The sequence below is a fragment of the Halichoeres trimaculatus genome, unplaced genomic scaffold (genome assembly GCF_033239565.1).
Source record: "Halichoeres trimaculatus isolate MK-OKI-2021-1 unplaced genomic scaffold, fHalTri1.1 fHalTri1_scaffold_22, whole genome shotgun sequence".
NCBI classification, from domain to species: Eukaryota; Metazoa; Chordata; class Actinopteri; order Labriformes; family Labridae; genus Halichoeres; species Halichoeres trimaculatus.
In genome coordinates this window covers 16,909,016-16,928,560 of record NW_027437200.1, presented here as the reverse complement: position 1 = coordinate 16,928,560, position 19,545 = coordinate 16,909,016, and the positions used below count along the sequence as shown (strand labels likewise).

The window sequence follows — 19,545 nt, the reverse complement described above, 5'->3', positions numbered from 1 at the left end:
TGTTTGTCATGTTACAGTCTCCCACCACTAGAGGGAGTCAGTCAACAGGCATCTCACTTGTTAGTACAGCAGTGAGTTAAATAGGGGTTAATGAATAAATACTCATGTTAAATTAAAAAAACAATGACATGTGAAGTAGTGCAGAGAAAATATGAAGAGCTCATTTGTTGGATTATGACCTAAACCATGAATTCCTCCCTTTCGTCAGGTTCATCCTATAAAACACAAACAACAAAAAAGACCCTGCTCAGTTTCATTTGGGTACTACTTCCACTAAATTTCAAAACCAAAGTTTGTTTTTACACTTCTCAGATGCTGAGACTCACCTTTCGGTTTCTGGAGTTTGACATTTTAAAGCTGCCGATTGAGTCCAGAGGAGCGACTTTCCTCCTGCAGACAAAAAAAAACAAACACATTAGACAAACAGCGATTTAAAATACACAAGTTTCTTACATTAGAGCAGGGGTGGCCAACCTGCGGCTCGTGAGCCACATGCGGCTCTATGCCTTTCGGTGTGCGGCTCTTCGATCCATTCAGTATTGTTATGAGTAGTGATGTACCAATCAATCTTAATTGATGTTGTGATCAGTATTTATCAATACTTGGGTGATACTTTAGTTTCAGTTTCTTTTCTCTACATTGTGCATGTGCTCATAGCTATCTACATGGATAGATGGATGAAACTTTGTCTTTTCTGCAGTAAAAACAAAAATTTGTCTTTGACACGGCTCTCGGTAGGAATCGAAACACGTTTATAAACGTATGTGTGAGAGGAAGTGGGTTTTTGATGTGGCTCTTTGTAGTACCACGATAATTTTTGTGGCTCTTGGTCTGTGACTGGTTGGCCACCTCTGCATTAGAGGTATCAGTCATTCTTAGTTATTTAACACGTTAAATATATACATGTGATGTTAAAAATACAAAAAATATGTTAAAAGTTGTTAAAATGTCACAGTTCTATTAAACATCAACTCCTGTAGCTGTGAGTTATTTGTTTTTCCATTTTGTTACACACAAAAATTCAATTTTCAAAGTTTCTATTTTCAATCTATGTGCCTAAGAATCCCCCCCACAAAAGGTTCCCCCCATTTGGTTCCCACCTCTTCTCATTGGTCTTGCGGTTGTACTGGTACTGATGGTTCTGGCGCTGCAGCAAAAGGTTCTCGGTTGGAGCAAAAACACTCTCCGAGTGAGACCTGTGGCTGTCCGAATCCCTGACCATCTCCCCGGCATCGCCCACAGAGAGGTCTCCATCGTCTGAGCGGTCAGGCAGGCGGGGGAACAGATCTTGATCCAGCAAGTTAATATCCTAAGGGGAAAAAAAGCATATTTCAGAAAAAAAGCTCATAGCTGCTTCTGATTTGTCTTCTTCAAGGCTTCAAACATTTAAAGAAACCCTACCCTTTTGTTTCTGCTCGGCAGCACAGCAGCAGAAATCTCCTCCAGGAAAAAGTAGAGAGTCAGGAACGGTAGCGCACACCTGGAGCAAAGCATCTGTGAAGGAGGAGAGAGTCAGAGGAGGTAGCTCAGAGTGCAGAGAAAGGCAAGGTTGTGAAGTGAAGCTTACCTTCAGTGGTCTGTTTTCTCTGTGGATTCCTGTTCTTAAGGCGGCTTCTCCTCTTCTGGTCCGTCCACCACTCTGCTGGGTATTTGTAGCCATGCATGTAGGGTGGGTTTATATTATGTCCTGGCATCAGAGGCTGTTTAGGCTAACCCAACCTGAGCGTGTGTGTGTGTGTGTGTGTGTGTGTGTGTGTGTGTGTAACTTCAGACATGCTCATTAGATCTGCCGCCTTGTCTCCCGGCATTTTCATCGCTGGTTGACTCTTTATGTACTTACACAAAGCCCTGATACATACATACACACACGAACACACAGACTGTCCCGCCCTTATGTCCTCTTACATTTTCCTTACAGTGAGCGTGAGCTGATGAGAATGAGATAAGGTCATTGTTGCTTTAGCTGCTGTATACATGCTATAAGTTGTGTGAAATACATGCCTCAAAAGCCAACCAAAATAGTGAAGAGATTTTTTTCACTCAAACCTAGCACGAACGTATTAATACATTATTATTGTATTTTATCTTATTTTTCTTAATTTTATTTTTTATTTGATTTGATTTTATGATTAAATAAAAACTGGAATGTTTGAAAATGTGTTTAAAATGTGCAGAATTATAAATCTGTTTATTCCCATTGAAGTCAAATCTTCCTCTTTTTAGAGCTTATATCTACTTTTTTTTCTTGTGAACCATTAATAGTAGAAACAGCAAAGTATAGCATTTTATGATAAGATGTTGGGTTTTTATTACATTTTAATTGTCACTTAAGGTTACAACTCGTAACGCACACTTTGAAACATGCAAGGCTTTCCACAAATAGTGCAATGATAATAAACAATTAATGTATTAAACTAAAATATCTTAAGAAAGTTACAGCTCCTTCCCCTATTTTTTCTTCGCTTTATGCTTCTGATATTTTTTTTTTCGAAACTACTAAACAATCAAATTCAATTATCAATTTAAGCTTTAATTGATAAAAAATTAAATTTAATTAGACATATGAACTTAAAGTGTTTCAAAAGAACAACTTGTTTTTCAACAGTAAATTGGTTGATTGGGATATTTTCTCCCAATTTTATCCCAAAAATATAATCTTTATCAAAACAAATTTTACAAAACAAAACAAAAAACTTGAAATACTCAATTGTTTGGATTTTATTCATTTTTTTCAGCCTCTCACTCCTTAGCATAAAAAATCTTAAAAAGAATAAGGAGAGTATGATTAATCTTTACAATATTTGAATTAAAATCCTTTTTTGTGATTTGAATAATGATGCCATTAAAGACGGTTAAAAGATGAACGAGTTGAAGTCAATGTTGAAAAATTCTGGTTTTAGTTTCTTTTCTAACTTTTCTGTGTTTTGGTTTGATGGATGGGGGCAGAAGTAGAGAGACAGACACATTCTCGATAACATCAGTGCCCGTGTGTGTGTGTAGTTATCTGGAAAACTTGATCACGCCGCTTCGCCCGACTTCACCAACAGATTACCACCCAACACAGACCACACACATCTCCCCTCCGCCCGCCAAACCAAACAGGCAGGAGACAGAGCCACAGCGACGGATGGAGAGATTGTCTGAGGATGGGGTGGGTAAGGGGTCTGCATGGAGAGTATGCACATTCAGACACGTTTTCACTTTTCCTCCTTTCCCGCCCTGTCCTAATTATTTCTATTCTGGGAACCCCGAGGCCCACCAAACATAGAGCTGCTGCTGATAGATCAGCCATGTATAAATAAACCAAGGCATGGCTGGCTTTATGTGAGCAGGGGCAGAGGCCAGATAGGCTGCGCTGATTAGCTTCGTTATCAGAGACAGGCCTCATTAGGAGCCTCGGCTGGGTGTGTGACCGTGGGTGTGTGTGACTGTGTGTGTGTGTGTGTGTTCTTTTATTGTTATACAGGACCAAACGTCCTCCAAATCATGTGATCTTCTGGCAAATACATCAAAATGATCGCATGTTTGTGAAGCCATATAATGTATCGTTTTATTTGCCTCATCATTTTGTTCTGTATCAGTTGTATTGTACTGTAAACTGTCTTATTTAAAGCCTTATCCTCTTACCTTATCTTACATCATTTTGTGTTGAAGTAAATAGTGCCACATACTATCTTATTGTGCTGCAATTCAATGTTTCAGATGGTCAGGATCTTAGGTTTAGATTTAGGTAAAGATCAGAGTTACACAAGCAAGGAATCCCAAACAACTATCTGTCATAATCTTACATTGTATCATATAGAGTATTGTAGCTGTAATATCCATTTGTTAGAAAAAAAAAATTCAGTTTATTAATTCACATAATGTCATATCATATTACATAAAATCTTATTGTATTTTAAAGTAATCTACGAATCGTCATCCATCAGTACCGTATCGGAATCACATAGTAAATCAAAGTAAAATTAAAGGCTTTGTACAATTGTATGATACAATACGATAAGATGCAGTACTATACAATACGATATATGGCAAGTTACGACCATAGACTGTAAAAAAAATGGGCGTCCTCTTGCTCGGCTCCAAGTGAGGTCGCCACAAAAACTGCTCCCCCTGGTGGCTGGCTGCAGTATAGGTCAAAAAATCTGACTCCCCAGTCATTCCAGATGGGCTGTGGTCAAACTTTAAAAGATTAATACTCCTCGTAGAAATGTTTCTCCCGTCCGATTGCTGTGGTGATTTGAAGATATCATTTGGCTGTCTCGTATTTAAGTCCTCTTTTTTTCTGAAGAGTTTCATTTTCAGTAATTATAAGAGGTTAAAAACAAGGTTTTACATAACGTTTAACGATGATCGACAGCTTCTGTTCATGTGTATTTTTTTCTGGGGTTGTAAAATATGTCGGGAGGTAGAGTCAAGAAGTGATTAGACTCTCAAAATTAAAAAAAGAGATTATTATTTTTGGAATTTGGCTTCAAAACCGTACAATGATAACGTTGTCCACTCTATCTACAGTCTATGGTTACGACATCAAAAGTTAAGATATTATACAATATGACACAATATAAAATGATATGACACAACACAATACAATACAATATGATACACTAGGATACGATACAAGAAATACAATACAATTCTGTTCTGTCTTGTTTCATTTCTTTTCGTACTAAATTGTTCCTTCCATTTTTTTACTGTTTTGACTTACATAGTGGAATTTCAGGCTTTAAGATCCAAATTTTGGGGTCAAGTAAAGCTGATGATTGCATTATTTACACATTTTATACAGCATATCAAACTATCACATAGCATGTTTTAACATATTGTATTGTTTAGTATTGTATCCAATCTTATTAGATAATATCATACTGAAGTTCAAAGTTTAGGCAGTATAGCAAAGATAATAGTTATATAGTTATATAGTTGAATATTTTACCATACCATAGAGTAGTGTAATAAACTGTATCATATGGTATGGTGGCATTGTTTCACAGTTCAGGTTTAGAGTTCCATAGAAGGAACTTGATTGGGATTTATGGGCTTAAGTAGATGAAAGGTCTCCTCTCGAAAACTATAACTGATAAAATATGGTCAAGGACATCATGTCCTGTGTTTATTGTATCCTCTTTTCTCATAACATTTCTTATAAGTCACTTCATGTCAACATTCAGCATTGTGAGAACCCAGCCGCAGTCTTTCCTTTTAAAAGAGATTAAAATTGACTAAAGATTTTACATCTGTATTTGCCAAATAAATTTAGAAAGCTTTTCTAAATACTTTAGCCAGAAATTAACTTCACCCTGTCACAAGGTTTAACATTTCTTCTGTCCCTTAGTCCTCTTCTTTGGTGTGTGTGTCCCTGCATGTCTGAGTGTGTTCCTAAATGACTTCGCTCACACTCCGCCCTGGTTCAGTGCCCTATAAGTAACAGACATTGCAGCGGGCGCCAAATATAGACCCGACAGAGGCTGTTGCCTCTACAACGTGAGCAACACTGGAGAGGATTTCAGGATTAGACCGCAGTAACCAGTGAAATGATAGATAAACAGCTGAATCATTTTAATCTAAAATGTCATGCCAATTCAGGAATTGTGTCATGTTTTTCAGAGACACACTCGCAGACAAATTAGATCAACAAAATTAAGATCACATGAGGCTGTTGTCAGTGGGCACCTCAAGAAAAGATACTATGCATTAGCTCACTGCTTATTATTCACCAGGTATTTGAATAATTCCTCGCCTCACAGACTTCAGGAAGGAGAAACAGTTCATGACTGTTCAAAGCTGAAGATGACCTAGTTGGATTTGATATTTGATATGTGTATGAATATGAGCTTCATTTTATTCTTGTGTTCTGAATCTCACAGTGCCGAACCTGTTTTACTGGTGCTGTTGTGTTGTGGTTTTGTTATGCAGCAATTTCATAACGATAGTCGTATATTATTTGATGGCAAAAAGTGACAGTTGTACTGCATTACAAGAAAGAGTTACACTTTTGACACATTTTAGAGATGAGGCTATAGTTACATGTACTATTACACTTTTTTTTTTTTTTTTTAGAAAATTAAAAGATTATTAGAATATATACAAAATTCAGGACTCAACTCTAAAAATAAAGAAAGTTATTAAAAATTATGGCCATGGAGACCAGTTAAAAATATCTCAATACTAACAAATGATCCTAACGTATTAAAAAAATATTTCACACTTTCTTTTAATAACTTGGTTAAATTTAAAGTGTATTTGATTTCTTCCAGCAGGGGGCAGCACACCTAATACTAAACCATGTAGACTGAATACAGTAATAAATGCATCATCTTTCATTAAACTAACTGCTAACTGTTAGCAGCCATAGCCATCTGTCTTCAGACGTTATTAGCCGTTGGACTACCTCAGGTCGGTGCAACGTTAATTTTATTGCTTATTGTGATTTATCAAATGAATTTCTTACACATTTTATCGTTCAGTTATTGTTTTCTTACATTTTTAGTCTTTATTTCACAGTGGGAGTGTAACATACGATCATTAGCATTTTTTGTTTAGCTAAATTTAGTCATATTAACTTATACCAGTTGATTTTTTTACTTGTTGGTTCCTCTTCCTCTTCTTTTTTTGGAGGTTTGAATTAATTTGAAGTATTTATTCTTGTTGAAATACAATGGCTTTGTTATTGGAAAGTTGAACTAGGTTAATATTAGTTATTGGTTTACCTTTGTATGAGTGAATTAGTGTTTCATTACTGCTTGCTACGATTCAAAAATGTCTTACTTACAGTTTTGTATTTTATAAGCCCAATTCAAAATAAAGCCAACTTTTACCGCTATAGTCTTACCGTAACTGCTGATTAGCAACGACTTCAAAATATAGTCACAATATTATTATATTAAACAAATACAAATCACCTCAATGAGGTACTCTTTTGTACAACGTGTAAGTTTCGTCGGCCTGTTTTGACTGGTTTTACTGGTTTATTTAAGAGTTATTAACAGTGCAACTTAAAAATATATCAATGGTTGTATTTTTAATTTGTATTTTAATGCAGTTTTTGGTAGACTGCGTTGCTGTAACATTGTTGAGAAAGGTTTTTGCGCCCTCTGGCGGTTGCTGCAAGGACCCCAGCCCCTCCCTCTTCCCCTGTTTCTGTTACACACTGATAATAACATGTCCGTTTTAGATAACGCGGTCCTAATTTGTTTTATTAATTAATAACTTGAAGCTACATCAAGTAGAAGAGAAAAACCTCCGAAGAAATATATAAGAAACAGTTTACCCGCCAAATGACGGCGTCCATTGCGTCTGAACGTGTTTACGTGTGTACTTTATGTCGCAGCATTTAGAAAGGTCATACTTGAGGGGAAGGGGAGGAGAAAGTAGTGATGGGAAGGAGGAGTGACAGAGACAGTGCAGCAAAGAGGAACAGGTTTGGGAGACCTTAGAAAGCGTCTTTTTGGGACCAAAGACCGTGATTTTCTTCCTGGTTACGCATCATTCATTTTCAATGAACTGTATTTAGACGAAAGTGAGAAACAAGAGGTGAGTTAAACTGTCACTTGTTATCTTTTTCTTTTTACACCGACAAGGATTTAGCCAGTTCTGTGTTCATCTTGCGTTTCCAGATATAAATAGGCAGGGTTAAGCTTAAAACCAAAGGTGGGCTTGTTATGAAACCTTCAATGATTGTATCAAGACACGATAACCTAGTGTTTTCCAGTCATTTACCCACGCCCACTTCATACGTCGATGCATGTCAGCACCCAAACATACAGCATCAAGATAAGCTGCACTAGGGACTCATCTGATTCCCCTGATTTGTTTACATAAGCACAATAGTTTTTTATTGTGGCTGCTGAAAACAAAACAAACTTTTATGCGATCATGAGAAAATCTAAGCAACATGTTGCTGCTGTTAAACACTTTTTTGTGTGTGTGTGTGTGTGTGTGTGTGTGTGCAACCCTCCACCCCTCTGCTCTGGTTTTCATCACACCCCTCCCAACTTCTCCTTTCCTCCTCCCCTCCCATTCCTCCAGTTTCCCATAGAAACCTGTGGAGTAGACAAAGAAGAGAGGCCCTGGTTAAATCCAGAAAAGCATCAAGAAAAGCTTCAGCTGTCTTCTAGAGATGTCTCATCCCGGTAAGTTGCAAAACTGAGTAACTAGGGTGAAGAAATGCAACTTGATACATGCTGGATTTCTAATGCTTTCTCTGAGCATTGTTTTGAAGCAATTCACTCATCAGGAATCTTATCCTCCTATGAGAAGGAGTTGCTCAAATTCCTGCATGAAATCTGATTTCCCTTGTTAACCCGATGCATGACTCCTCCTTCAGGATGGAAAAAGAGCAGCTAGTGGAGGTGAAAGGTGTCGTTGTTTTGGCACAGCTGCTTGTGAGCATGAGGGGAGGGGAGCTTTCCAGCAAACATGCGGGATCAAATTTTGTGTTTCGTTTCCTGCAAAAGGAAAAGGAATGTGGAAAGAGGAGGGGCAAAAAAATTACCCACGTCCTGCCTTGACATCTGACTCTCGTTGAGAAGGAAGAAGGGGCGGAATTTTAATGTGGAGAAAGTCCTCTAAAGTGACCCTTTTACACCAGTTATTTATAGATCTAGCTGGACTGGCGTGGCATGCAAACCAGTTTGGTCAGTCATGACACAAACGTGACGCCAGTTAGATCACACAGGTCCCAATGACATCAGCACTGCGTTTACTGCCCCTGCTACCATATAAAAAAGGTTCAGTATGTAATCTGTTCTGATGATTTAAAGTGAATTCAATGGGGAAAATTTCCAACAACAAAAGATCAAATAGAAAACAAACCTGCTCCTACTTTGTTGACTACAGCCAGACCCATGATGAGAAATGTATTCACTAACTGAATGCCCAACCCCAAACAAAGATTAGTTTTCAGGTGGAGACTGTTGTCGCTACAGAATAGGTAAGTACGGTGGCCCTGTAGGGCAATGGGAATAAACGTTTCAAAAGTGCAAAATTAATTTCAAAAGCACTAATACATTTCACGGATCACAAATTAAAGTAACTAATCACAAAATAAATTTTAGGATCATAGGATACATTTCAACCATCCTAAAATAAATTTCACTGATCACAAAATAAATTTTACCAATCACAAAATAAATTTTACAAATCACAAAATAAATGTTGTTGCTATAGAAGATGATAGGGGCCACTGAATTTCAGATTTTTGAGGATAAGACATTTTTTAAAAAAGACAAATCTAAAATTCTGACTTAACGTCTAAATTTTGAGATCAGCAGGAATATCAGAAAAAGTACAAACTCTGAGAAACAGGTCAAAAACCTTAAAGTCAGAATTCTGACTTTTTACTCAGAAATCCGGCTGCATTCTCCAATATTTTTTTTCTCAGTTTACTATACTAACGCAAATTCTGACTTTTTTTCTTTTCCCTCAGTGAGACTTTTGTCAAACGTCCAAAAGTTCCAACTTAAATATACATGAAATAACATGAAATAGAGCTTTGCAACATTCTGATAGCTGTGGCATAAAAAAATTCCTTAAAAAATTCTTAGTCCTGCTCAACATTGTCTTCAAAAAGTTCCCCAAAAACCTCCATTGAAATGTTGAGTCCTTTAAAAACTAGACAAATGTCATTGAACTGAAAAAAAAAATAAGCGATTAGATATTCTCAAAGATTTTTTTTAATTAAAACACCCTAATTTTTGGTATAAAGAATATGTGAAAAAAAGAAAACAATGACTTCATGAAAATTCAAATTAAAGAAAATTGGAAAAACAGAAATGTTGCTGAATTTTGTCCTGAATTTTAAAAAAAAACAGTTTTCTTTATTAAATTTTGTACACATATATTAGTAGATCTACAGTGCGTATAAATGATAGAAAACATCATGAAATTTTTGGAACAAAAACAATGTTTAGATGATTAAAAAACAAAACAAAAAATTCAATAAACTTCTAAAAAATGCATAAAAAATTATTCAATTATAATATTAAAAACATTAATAGAAAAAGCTTAAATAATTAAAGAATTAAACATAAATAAAGTATTTCCTATTCTATTTAGTTTAAGTTTTAGAAAAGATTCAATAAACTTCAACAAATTCCAGGCAATTTAGAAAAATCAAACCAATATTACAACTTTTTGTCTCAGTATTTTGACACTAAACTTGAAAATCTTGAATCAACAGAACATCATTAAAGAAGCATGCATTTCTTATATTTGGAAAATCTAATGTTCGCCTTGTGTCGAGTATGACAGTAGGTGTGACTGATCAGTGGGGGGGCGTTAAGGATCATCAGTTATGACATTTGTTTGTACTTCTCTTTTTCTTCATTCTGAACATAGAATAATCTGTTTTTACTGCTTTTTAACCTTCCTGCCTTTAAGTCCAAACAATGACGCAACCTAGAAACCAAACCCCTGTCATTGTCAATCCTTTTCCTAGATAGTAATGGATTGTTGTGCCTGTTTGAGTTGGGTGGTGTCTCATGACAGATGCTGCTGACATGTCTTTCTCATGAAAAGGGAGAAAAGAATTGTGTGAGTTGTTGAAATGTTTCTGAGAAACAACACAGAAAGTCAGTTAACTAGTGTTCCCTTATTGGATTAGACTCTATTAAACCAGATATACAGCTCTCTGTCAGCTCAATAAGAACATGATGAAAGCACGCTGACAATCCAAAACCTTTGGTTATCATTGGGAAAGTGATGGAAATTAGTCTGATATCAGATGTAACAACCAAACAACTTAAGATAAGAAAACAACAAAATCTAATTAAAGGTCTTGGCTGTGAAAAACAGACTCAGTCTGTATGAAGAGAGTGTCCCATAAAGCCTAGCAACAAACAGTCATAAACTAAAGTCCACCGCGGCTCCTCGTGTCCGCCCCTCTGAAAGCTCTCGGGCTGTGGCTTGGTTAGTAAGGAGCTTATTGGCTGTGCTGACCCCACATGGGAAAGCAGGTTGATCTACAGCAAACACACACACTTATAAGCACTGCCTTCAGCTTTACACACACGACGACTCACTGGGTTTAGGTTACATCAGAGGAGCAGTGATCACACATCGCTCTGCGCTGTCACTGCTGACACTGTTGAAAGGAGTTACTTGGAATTTGGTATTTTACGGACACACTTTAGCACTTTGTGAATGTTTCCTTGCTTTTTAATGTGTTTAATGGTTGAAAGATGCAGAGTTTTGTTTTGTCTTCATGTTGGAGTATGAGTATTTCTAAAGGAGCAAATTTTTTAAAGACAATTTTGACTAAATTTTTCCACCAGGTTACCACAACCAGCCGCCCTACCCCATGACAGAGCCAGGTGGACACTCCGTAGCCCCTTATCCTCCTGCTTCAGCATATGGTGACCCTAATCAGGCCCCTCCACCGGGCTTCAACATGGCCTACAACCAGGGATACAATCAGGGCCCACCTCCAGTGACATATCAGCCTGGTCAGGTGGGACCTGGACCGGTTCCAGGTCAATACGGTGCACCTCCAGGAGGGATAACCCCGGCACCCCTCAGTGCTCCAGCAGTTCCTGTAGGTGTCCCGCCTGGGTTGGAGTACCTCTTACAGGTAGGACTCAGAGATACAAAACAACAGATGACTTATTGTGTCTTGCAGCTGAAGTTTAAACCTTAACAGGTCAGGTAACTGCATATTTGTGGTTTCTTTATATTGACTCATAAAAGATTGTTCATTCACCACTATCTGAGTGCAGTTAAAATGTCAAGATACAAAACTTCATCTTGATAAACAGCAAACTGTTTCACACCTATCAAGTGTGAATCTCTTTTTCACACTTTGAGTTCCTCGGGTTCAGTTCCAGCCTCATAGGGTGCGTGACCCACTTGCCAGATAGCAGTGCCCTGGTACCTCACGCTTTTATGGCATTCAAAGAGGATTATAAAGCTACTTCTGTCGTGTATGGCTTTATGGAAATGCATGGAGTGAGTTGTTTTGCATTGCAAACACTAGAAATGTCCCATCATGTTTGCATTTTTTCATGTTTATGAAACAAGACATCATGTTTATACTCTAGTACAGTGGAAATTTTTTTTTTTTTTTTTTTGAGAAAGGTTAAAATTTTTCTTCCGTGTAAGTAAAAGTTAACAGCAGTTGTAGATTTTGGGGGAGGGGGAATTTTTCCTTTTTTCTTTGGTATGTCACTTTGTAGACGGTCCCTCTGCAATTACATTTCATTCTGATGATTACCAGCTATGTTGAAAGATATTTTCTCAAAGAAGTGTCAGCCTGTAAACTCATTAACCTTGAAAAGCAGAATTTATGATCACATTTCAAACTTTGTTGAAACCTTTTTATCATAAACTCTCTCCTGGTTTCAGGTCGACCAGATCCTCATTCACCAAAAAGTGGAACTCCTTGAAGGTAAGTTGTGACACGCTGTCAGTTTCCACCGTATCCTTGAACTTTCCAGCCTCTCAACATAAATCAGATGATAAAATGACATTCAACCTTGAGATTTCCTTCTTATCCACATGTTGTATTTCACCTTTCCACCCTTTTTCCTTCTCTCTCCCCCATCTCCTGACCACACCCAGCATTCATTGGATTCGAGACCAACAACCAGTATGAGATAAAAAACTCCTTGGGTCAAAAGATCTACAAAGCTAAGGAGAAGAACGACTGCTGCACCAGGAACTGCTGCGGCTCTCTGCGCAGCTTCGACATGAAAATAAAAGACAACAACGACAGGGAGGTGATCCGTCTCATCCGGCCTTTTCGCTGCGTCTCCTGCTGGTGTCCCTGCTGCCTGCAAGAGGTTTGTATGTGTGGATTTAAAGAGTCAGGAACTATTAAAAGCACTCCTTCACACCTCTTATCATTCTAACTACTACAACAAGACAAATATTAAACAAATTCAGTCTTTCATTGGTCACTGATTGTCTCTATATCTCACAGCAGTTGGAATTAAACTGTGATATCTGGGTCACAATGTTGGCCTGTAGTGCGCAAAGATAACACCTACCATTGTTAATATTGAATATTGTACGTTAACATTTAACTACACTCACTGTCTGGAGTACTTTTAAAGCAGAGGAAAAAACTGATTTCGTCTGTTTGTATCCCAGTTTTCTGGTGAAGAAATAAAAATAATGATTATTACCATGGATTATAGTCAATAAAAACAGTTGTGAAGGGTTACAGGTTTAAACATGAAATAAATATACTCGATTTATAGCCTGGCCAGTACCATAATCTTGCCAAATCTTGAAGATTTTGAATATTCCCTTCACAATTCCGATAAAACTTGCAAATCCTTTTAAAAAAAAAACAAGAAAATTTTACTTGAAGGTGTCTGATAGTTATTAAAATTAAAATCTGGATTTTTTTCAAGATAAATCCTTATTGATGTGCAACAAACATTCTCTTAAGATTTTAAAAATTTCCTAAAAACACACCAAAGAAACGTCATTGATAATTTAAAAACAAGCAAACAAAACAAAATCCCTCAAGAACTACTCAAAATGTCTGATGGTTCCTGGTAATTTACAGAAACTTCAAGAACATTCCATTTGAATGTTGTTTTACCCTAAAAAATGTTAATGCAACATCCTGATTTTTTTCCTTTTTTTTTCTTTTTTATTTAATCAGTTTTAAGAAAAATTCTTGCAAGTCTTGTAATTTTTTTTCCAAAATTTTCTCTAAAGTTTTAACACTTTCAGAAAAACTCAAAAAACAATTTTATTTTTCTGTAAAAACTTTTTTTTGAACAATGTTTTTATTAGTTTTCAACAAACAATAATAATAATACACTAGAAAAAGAACAAACATTTTATTGTAAACAACATGAACATACAAAAACGAAAGAAAAAAAACAATAATATAGAGTAATACATGAATATAAATAGCAAAAAGTATCCAACGGAAATATTGAGTTCAAAATAATAACAGTAATAGTATACATATTTAAAAATAAATGAGTAAAGAAATGGATCAATAGAAAATAAGTAAAATACATAAATAAATAAAAGTGGCTGTCACACTCCACAGTTCATTGTCATTATTGTTGTTCAAGAAAGCTCATCATGGGTGTCCATACCTCTTTAAATTCTTGTGCTCTACCTCTCATAACATAAGTTAGTTTTTCCATCGTAACAGAAAGTGTCATTTCCCTTATCCAGGACTGTAGAGAAGAAACTTCAGTCTCTTTCCAAGATAAAGCGATCATCCTTCTGGCCTGCAGGAGACCCAAGTTGATCAGTGTCTTATTTTTACAGCTAGCCACAAAGTCAGCTGGAATTAGACCCAGGATGCAAAGTTTTGCTAGATAAGGTACTTGGGTACCAGTGATTATGTTAAGTGTACGAAGAACCATTTTCTAGAAGGTCACCGGTTTGGGACATTCCCATACACAATGAATATTTTTATTGAAAACATTCTTGCAATTTCTGTTTTTAAATATTGTTGAACATTTCTGTTGAAAAATGTTGGAAATCCCTGGATGTCCTTTAATGAAAACAGTCCTCAGAACTGCAACATTAACACTGGTTTTGACCATTTAGAAACACAAAAACTACTGTCTTTTATTATTTTTTAAACAGGTTGTTAAACAGCTTTCTCTGACATTCTTGCAGCCCACTCATTAAAGATTGAAATTTGAAGCATTCAGAAACAGTTTCTGAGTTGCTGAAAATAACTGGATTGTTTACTGAGAGAGGACACTTTGGGGGGAATGACACTGTATGAACTGGTCTAACTGGTCATGGTTGTTTTTTCATCCACAGACATGTTGTCTCAAATGATAAGAGTGTCTTGATACCAGTGTTTGCAGCTGAATTCCCTGATTAAAATTGTCGTACTGAGACTAAAAACTGAACCTGTTGACATAAAAATCTGCAGCCTTCGTTTTCTCAGACTCCTGAGTCTTCCTCTCTCTGTGATGTGTCGGTGTTGAGTTGCTGAGAGCAGCCTCAGTCTTCCAAAGACCATGAATGGCTCTTTGTTGTCCAATCTGTCTCTTAGACTTTCTTGATCGTTTATCTGTCTACCTCTGAGTTCCCTCTTTGTCTTTTTAACCTCTTTGTCTGCAGTCTGGCTACAGTTTTTTTACTTTTGGCCTGAACAGAAAAAGGCTGCATTCGTACAATCTGCACTTCTGTTTGCTTGTCAGACAGGATCCATGTGAGACACATTACCTTTGTCATGTGGAGCCACAATGAACCAGTCAAACACTCCCTCATAACTCCAGCCATTACATGCCACCCCCATTACGTGTTTATTTATAGCGTGCGGTGTTACTTTCTAATTAGGTGAACTATGTTAATTTGATTTCATTTGTGATCAACAGATGGAGGTCCAGGCACCACCGGGCACCACTGTAGGCTATATCAAACAGGACTGGCACCCTTTCAAGCCCAAGTTTTCCATCCAGGGACCCAACAAGGAGACGGTGATGAAATTAACGGGGCCTTGCTTCGCCTGCAACTGTTGTGGGGACGTCAACTTTGAGGTGAGGTTAAAAGAGGTCGAATCTCAACAAGCACTTGGAACTTAACCAAGAGTTTCAGATCCCAGAGGATCTGTTTAATTTGCTACCAACATTCATAGAAGATCAATACCATTTATGGATACCTGGTCTGTTATAAACTGCAGAAAGCAGCTGAGCATATCCAAACACTTAACACATCATACCTGATTTGTTTGTCTTCACGCCCAACTCTGTGTGACAAAGTAAACCACACTTCTTTGTTCCTCTCTCTGAACATTAACATCATGTCTTCTTCTTTCTCTGCAGTTGACGGGTAAAGATGATGAAACACCAGTGGGTCGCATCAGTAAGCAGTGGAGCGGCCTGTTAAAGGAAGTCTTCACAGACACCGACAACTTTGGCATCCAGTTCCCGTTGGACATGGACGTGAAGATGAAAGCTGTGCTCATGGGAGCCTGTTTCCTCATTGTGAGTCCAGATTCATTCTCTATTTTCTTCATATTTTCCTGCTTTGATTAGATTTTTGGTCGACTTTAATGTTTTTATTTAAACTTGCAGGATTTCATGTTCTTCGAGAAAGTAGGGGAGGCCAACCAGCGCAGCACTGTGTTTTCATAACAGAAGAATACATTGGAGGAAAAACCACAGCTTGGGCTTTAAAGTTATGCTCTCTCCATTGATGCTTTTTTTTCAAAGGGTTTTCTCAGTTTTCTGCCTCAGGCATCACTGTGGCACTTTTTTCTACACACAGACCAATCCAAACTAACACACTCCTGAATTTCTGTGATTGCCAAGGACTGATTTTTAATCTGTGGCTGATTTTGGCCGTCACAGTGTGCATTTTTCTAGTACTACCTAATTTTTATGGACTTTTGTTCTTTTTTACTCAGCTGATGTACCTCCATCTGTGATTTTATCCCTACCAAAGAAAGTCAACCTCATCCTCTTTGTTTCACATTTGAAGTAAAACTCCATGTGTGTATTTGCTTAATGCTACACTTGCATTAATATTTCATGTTCATATGTAACGGCTGTTGATTGTTATGTCGCTGTTATTCGTGTTCAACGTGGAAATTGGAATATACCTTGTGTGAATGAGCTACTGCTGAGGATATAGTGACTCTGTTGGTCTGTACTGTATTTGGTAGAAAGTGTTTTAAAAACAAATTAGCATGAGTAATTGGGACATCCATGGTGCCTTCAAGGTGAAACTTACCAGCGCTCATCACCTTTTAAGATTTTAATCAAATGCTATTTTAAGGACAAAAATCTAACTTGTCATATTCCTATAAAACCAGGTTTTCACTTGCTAACCTCGGCTGTAGCTCTTTTCGCTACTAGCAAATATTAGCTTACAGTGAAGTATAGTTAGTTGATAAAATTGGTCCACTTTATACCTGCTCTGGCGTGCTAGCTTAATATTTTTAGCATGTTAGGAAGCTAGTTATTGTTATAACATGTTAGCATGAGATGGTAGCAGGTAAAAGCAGGTAGTCATGCTTGCTTTTTTTTATTAGTGAGTTCAAAGCTAGCTTTCACTGTGAGTCAGCATTTTATTGTTTTTGCATGCAAGCAGCTAATGCTGATTAGCAAATTTTAGCATGCAACAGCCAAACCAAGTTAGTGGAATTGACATCATGCCTTCTGTGGTGTCATATGTATGAGCAGATGTAAGTAAGTAAATCTGGGTATGTTAGCATTGTAGCCTTTAGCTCCAGTTTTTGTCGTGCCTTAGCGCAGGGAAGCAGAAACGTTGTAAACAAACCTGACCACAAACTCAAGTAAACAGGCTAACTTACTTTAGCTTCTCCTTTAGGAAAGTGGAAGTTGTGTCAGTGAAGGAAGTAGGTGGATGTTTAATGTCTTTTAGATAAGGTTGTGAATAGTTGACACATGTTGACAGTGTTTACCAAAGTGCTCTGTTGTTGCCTCAGCTGAGCTTCTCTCCCCATAAACGCTCTGTGTCTTTGAGTAAATCATCTAACATAGCTGCAGCACAGACCAAGACTAACTGCTCTCATATTCCCTTTGTGGTTTTGTGGTTTCCATGGGGATTTAAGTCACAGCAAAACTCCACCCTCTATGCATTTCTCCAGATGCCACTGTCTGCTTTCAGCATGTGCCAGTGTGATAGTAAAGATGACTTAGAATGTGGCTTAAATAGGAAGAAAGAGATGTGGGTGGAAGAAGTAAAAGCAAAAGCTGAGGACAGGAAACGTTGCTATGACCTCACCTCAGAAGAGACTATTTTGTGATTATTTTTTCTTTCACTGAAAGATACCTGAATGTGAATGTTTCTCATTTGAGTGCTTAGCTTTGAAGCTGAAACACAAAAAGCTGGTCAGTGTTTGCAAACGTTGCCTCTTGCTGTTGAATGCAAATCTGTTCTGTATTGAAAAATCGTCCTTGTGTGACCGGTTGGGTGTGCCTCCCCCGTGGCTCTGTTGCCATGAGTGCTCTCCAATCTAAAATGCAGCTCTCTATTATACTGTTTGTAACCGAATGTGTCTTATTGTTTATGCATAGATATACATACATATCCTGCAATGACTTCTAACCTCTGAAGATTTAACCAAAGGATTTACAGAGTTAATTATTTTGTTTTGACATTAACTAGCAGCACTTACTTTTTTGAACTAGTAAAAACTGCAGCTTGCAGAACTATTTGCTTCAGTTTCCTGCACTGGAATCAAAACCATTTTGTATAATTTTTATAACTTTTTGTGTTTGTGTATCAAACAAGTTCAGGAATAAAACAGATGTTAAATGTTGCAGTTTTGTTTTGTTCTCTGTCTGAGCGACCCAAGGAGTTGTTTTTTTAAGGGAGGGACTTTCAATCTAAAGCCTGAAAGTGGAACATCTGGTTCAGCCTGGAAAGTTTGATCCTTGCTCCAGAGGGAAATCTAGTCTTAATCTGGACCATCAAAGTCCTCTCCAACTCTTATGCTGCTTAGTTATTGTATAACTTGAGCACAACATGTGCTTTAATCGTGTCAATGTCAGCTTCTTTGATCTATAAAGATAATGTCCGTGTCCTTGTTACGTGCTGATATGAAGAGGCAAAAATCCCTCTTGATTAATGTCAGAAGATGATACCACTCCACCTGCTGGTACCAATAAGGAAATACAAACATATTTACAAAGGCATGTCTACACAAGTCCATCCACTGGCACAAATTATAATTTACTCCCATTGTTTTTACTTTACAGGAGACAACAAGTCAGAGGTACAGCTACAGGTGCATCTCAAAAGCTGTACAAAAAAGATAAACACTGGCAGGATGAGGCACATAGTGTTAGTTCTCATTGTATCACAAATTACTGAGGAGAATACAGCAGACGACCAACAGAAACTTGTGTCCAAACACAAACAGACCACTGTAATTATATGAGTGGTTGCCTCAGTAGCACAAGAGTCCATGACCTTTCTATTTAAAAATAAATTGAATTTTGGGCCTCTAAACCTTTCATTAGCCTTTCAGGGCTTGATAATTAAATAAAGTGACCAAGTCTTACAAAATAACATGAATACACAAACAAACTCTTTTAATCTTTACTGGATCATATGTTCATACTGTATTTCCTGTCATATTTAAGTTATCACAATTAATATTTTAAATTATAACCAGTGTTGGACATGGATATAACATATTTCTATCTATCTATCTATCTATCTATCTATCTATCTATCTATCTATCTATCTATCTATCTATCTATCTATCTATCTAGTTAGCTTTTTAGCTAGCTCACGTTACTTTGTTGGCGATGCTAGCCAATATATTCTTTAGCGTGTTACACCTTTGTCGATAATTTTCGAAACAAAATAGACTAAAAACACTTAATCCCATAAATTGTCTTCACGAGGTTCCTACATTACCCACAATGCCTCTTTACTTACAACAGCTCAGTTCGTTTTGGTTGTTAGAAGCTAATAACGGCTACTAACGTAGCCTCAGGCTGTTAGCTTCGGTTACAGAGCAGCAGGCCTCAAACCGTTGGTTGTTGATAAAGAACACACACTGCATCCATTTTAATTTAACGAATAGTATTAAAAACTGGTCACAAGATTGAAGAATGAACTTGTTACTTACACTTTAT

General features: G+C 37.1%; 2 protein-coding genes across 3 annotated transcripts; one reads left to right on the top strand and one right to left on the bottom strand.

The window, feature by feature from the left end:
- Positions 1–79: 79 nt before the first annotated feature.
- Positions 80–1,718, bottom strand: LOC141811034 (uncharacterized). The gene is made up of 5 exons (XM_074698881.1): positions 1,568–1,718; positions 1,402–1,494; positions 1,101–1,309; positions 327–390; positions 80–215 (listed from the first exon to the last, which is right to left on the bottom strand). Exons 1-5 carry the CDS (start codon positions 1,658–1,660, stop codon positions 180–182), a joined length of 495 nt encoding a protein of 164 aa, XP_074554982.1. The 5' UTR covers positions 1,661–1,718; the 3' UTR covers positions 80–179.
- A 4,573-nt stretch (positions 1,719–6,291) lies between these two features.
- On the top strand, positions 6,292–18,186 carry LOC141784402 (phospholipid scramblase 2-like). 2 transcript variants are annotated; one of them, XM_074662233.1, is made up of 8 exons: positions 6,292–6,396; positions 8,029–8,132; positions 11,274–11,569; positions 12,340–12,382; positions 12,556–12,776; positions 15,306–15,467; positions 15,753–15,914; positions 16,005–18,186. In XM_074662233.1, the coding sequence occupies exons 2-8, from the start codon at positions 8,120–8,122 to the stop codon at positions 16,062–16,064; spliced, it is 957 nt and encodes a 318-aa protein (XP_074518334.1). In that variant the 5' UTR covers positions 6,292–6,396; positions 8,029–8,119; the 3' UTR covers positions 16,065–18,186. The 2 variants fall into 2 exon arrangements, with proteins under 2 accessions (XP_074518334.1, XP_074518333.1); XM_074662232.1 differs by lacking the exon at positions 6,292–6,396 and adding an exon at positions 6,730–7,533 and having other exon boundaries at positions 16,005–18,185.
- The last annotated feature ends 1,359 nt before the right edge of the window (positions 18,187–19,545 follow it).

Excerpts from the sequence above, each read along its gene's own strand:
- LOC141784402 (XM_074662233.1), top strand. Across the intron at positions 11,570-12,339 it reads GGTTGGAGTACCTCTTACAG|GTCGACCAGATCCTCATTCA; the intron begins GTAGGACTCAGA and ends TCCTGGTTTCAG. Across the intron at positions 15,468-15,752 it reads GTGGGGACGTCAACTTTGAG|TTGACGGGTAAAGATGATGA; the intron begins GTGAGGTTAAAA and ends CTTTCTCTGCAG.
- LOC141811034 (XM_074698881.1), bottom strand. The coding sequence starts at position 1,660 with ATGGCTACAAATACCCAGCAGAGTGGTGGACGGACCAGAAGAGGAGAA. Across the intron at positions 1,310-1,401 it reads TGCCGAGCAGAAACAAAAGG|GATATTAACTTGCTGGATCA; the intron begins GTAGGGTTTCTT and ends TTTTCCCCTTAG. Across the intron at positions 216-326 it reads CAAACTCCAGAAACCGAAAG|GATGAACCTGACGAAAGGGA; the intron begins GTGAGTCTCAGC and ends TGTGTTTTATAG.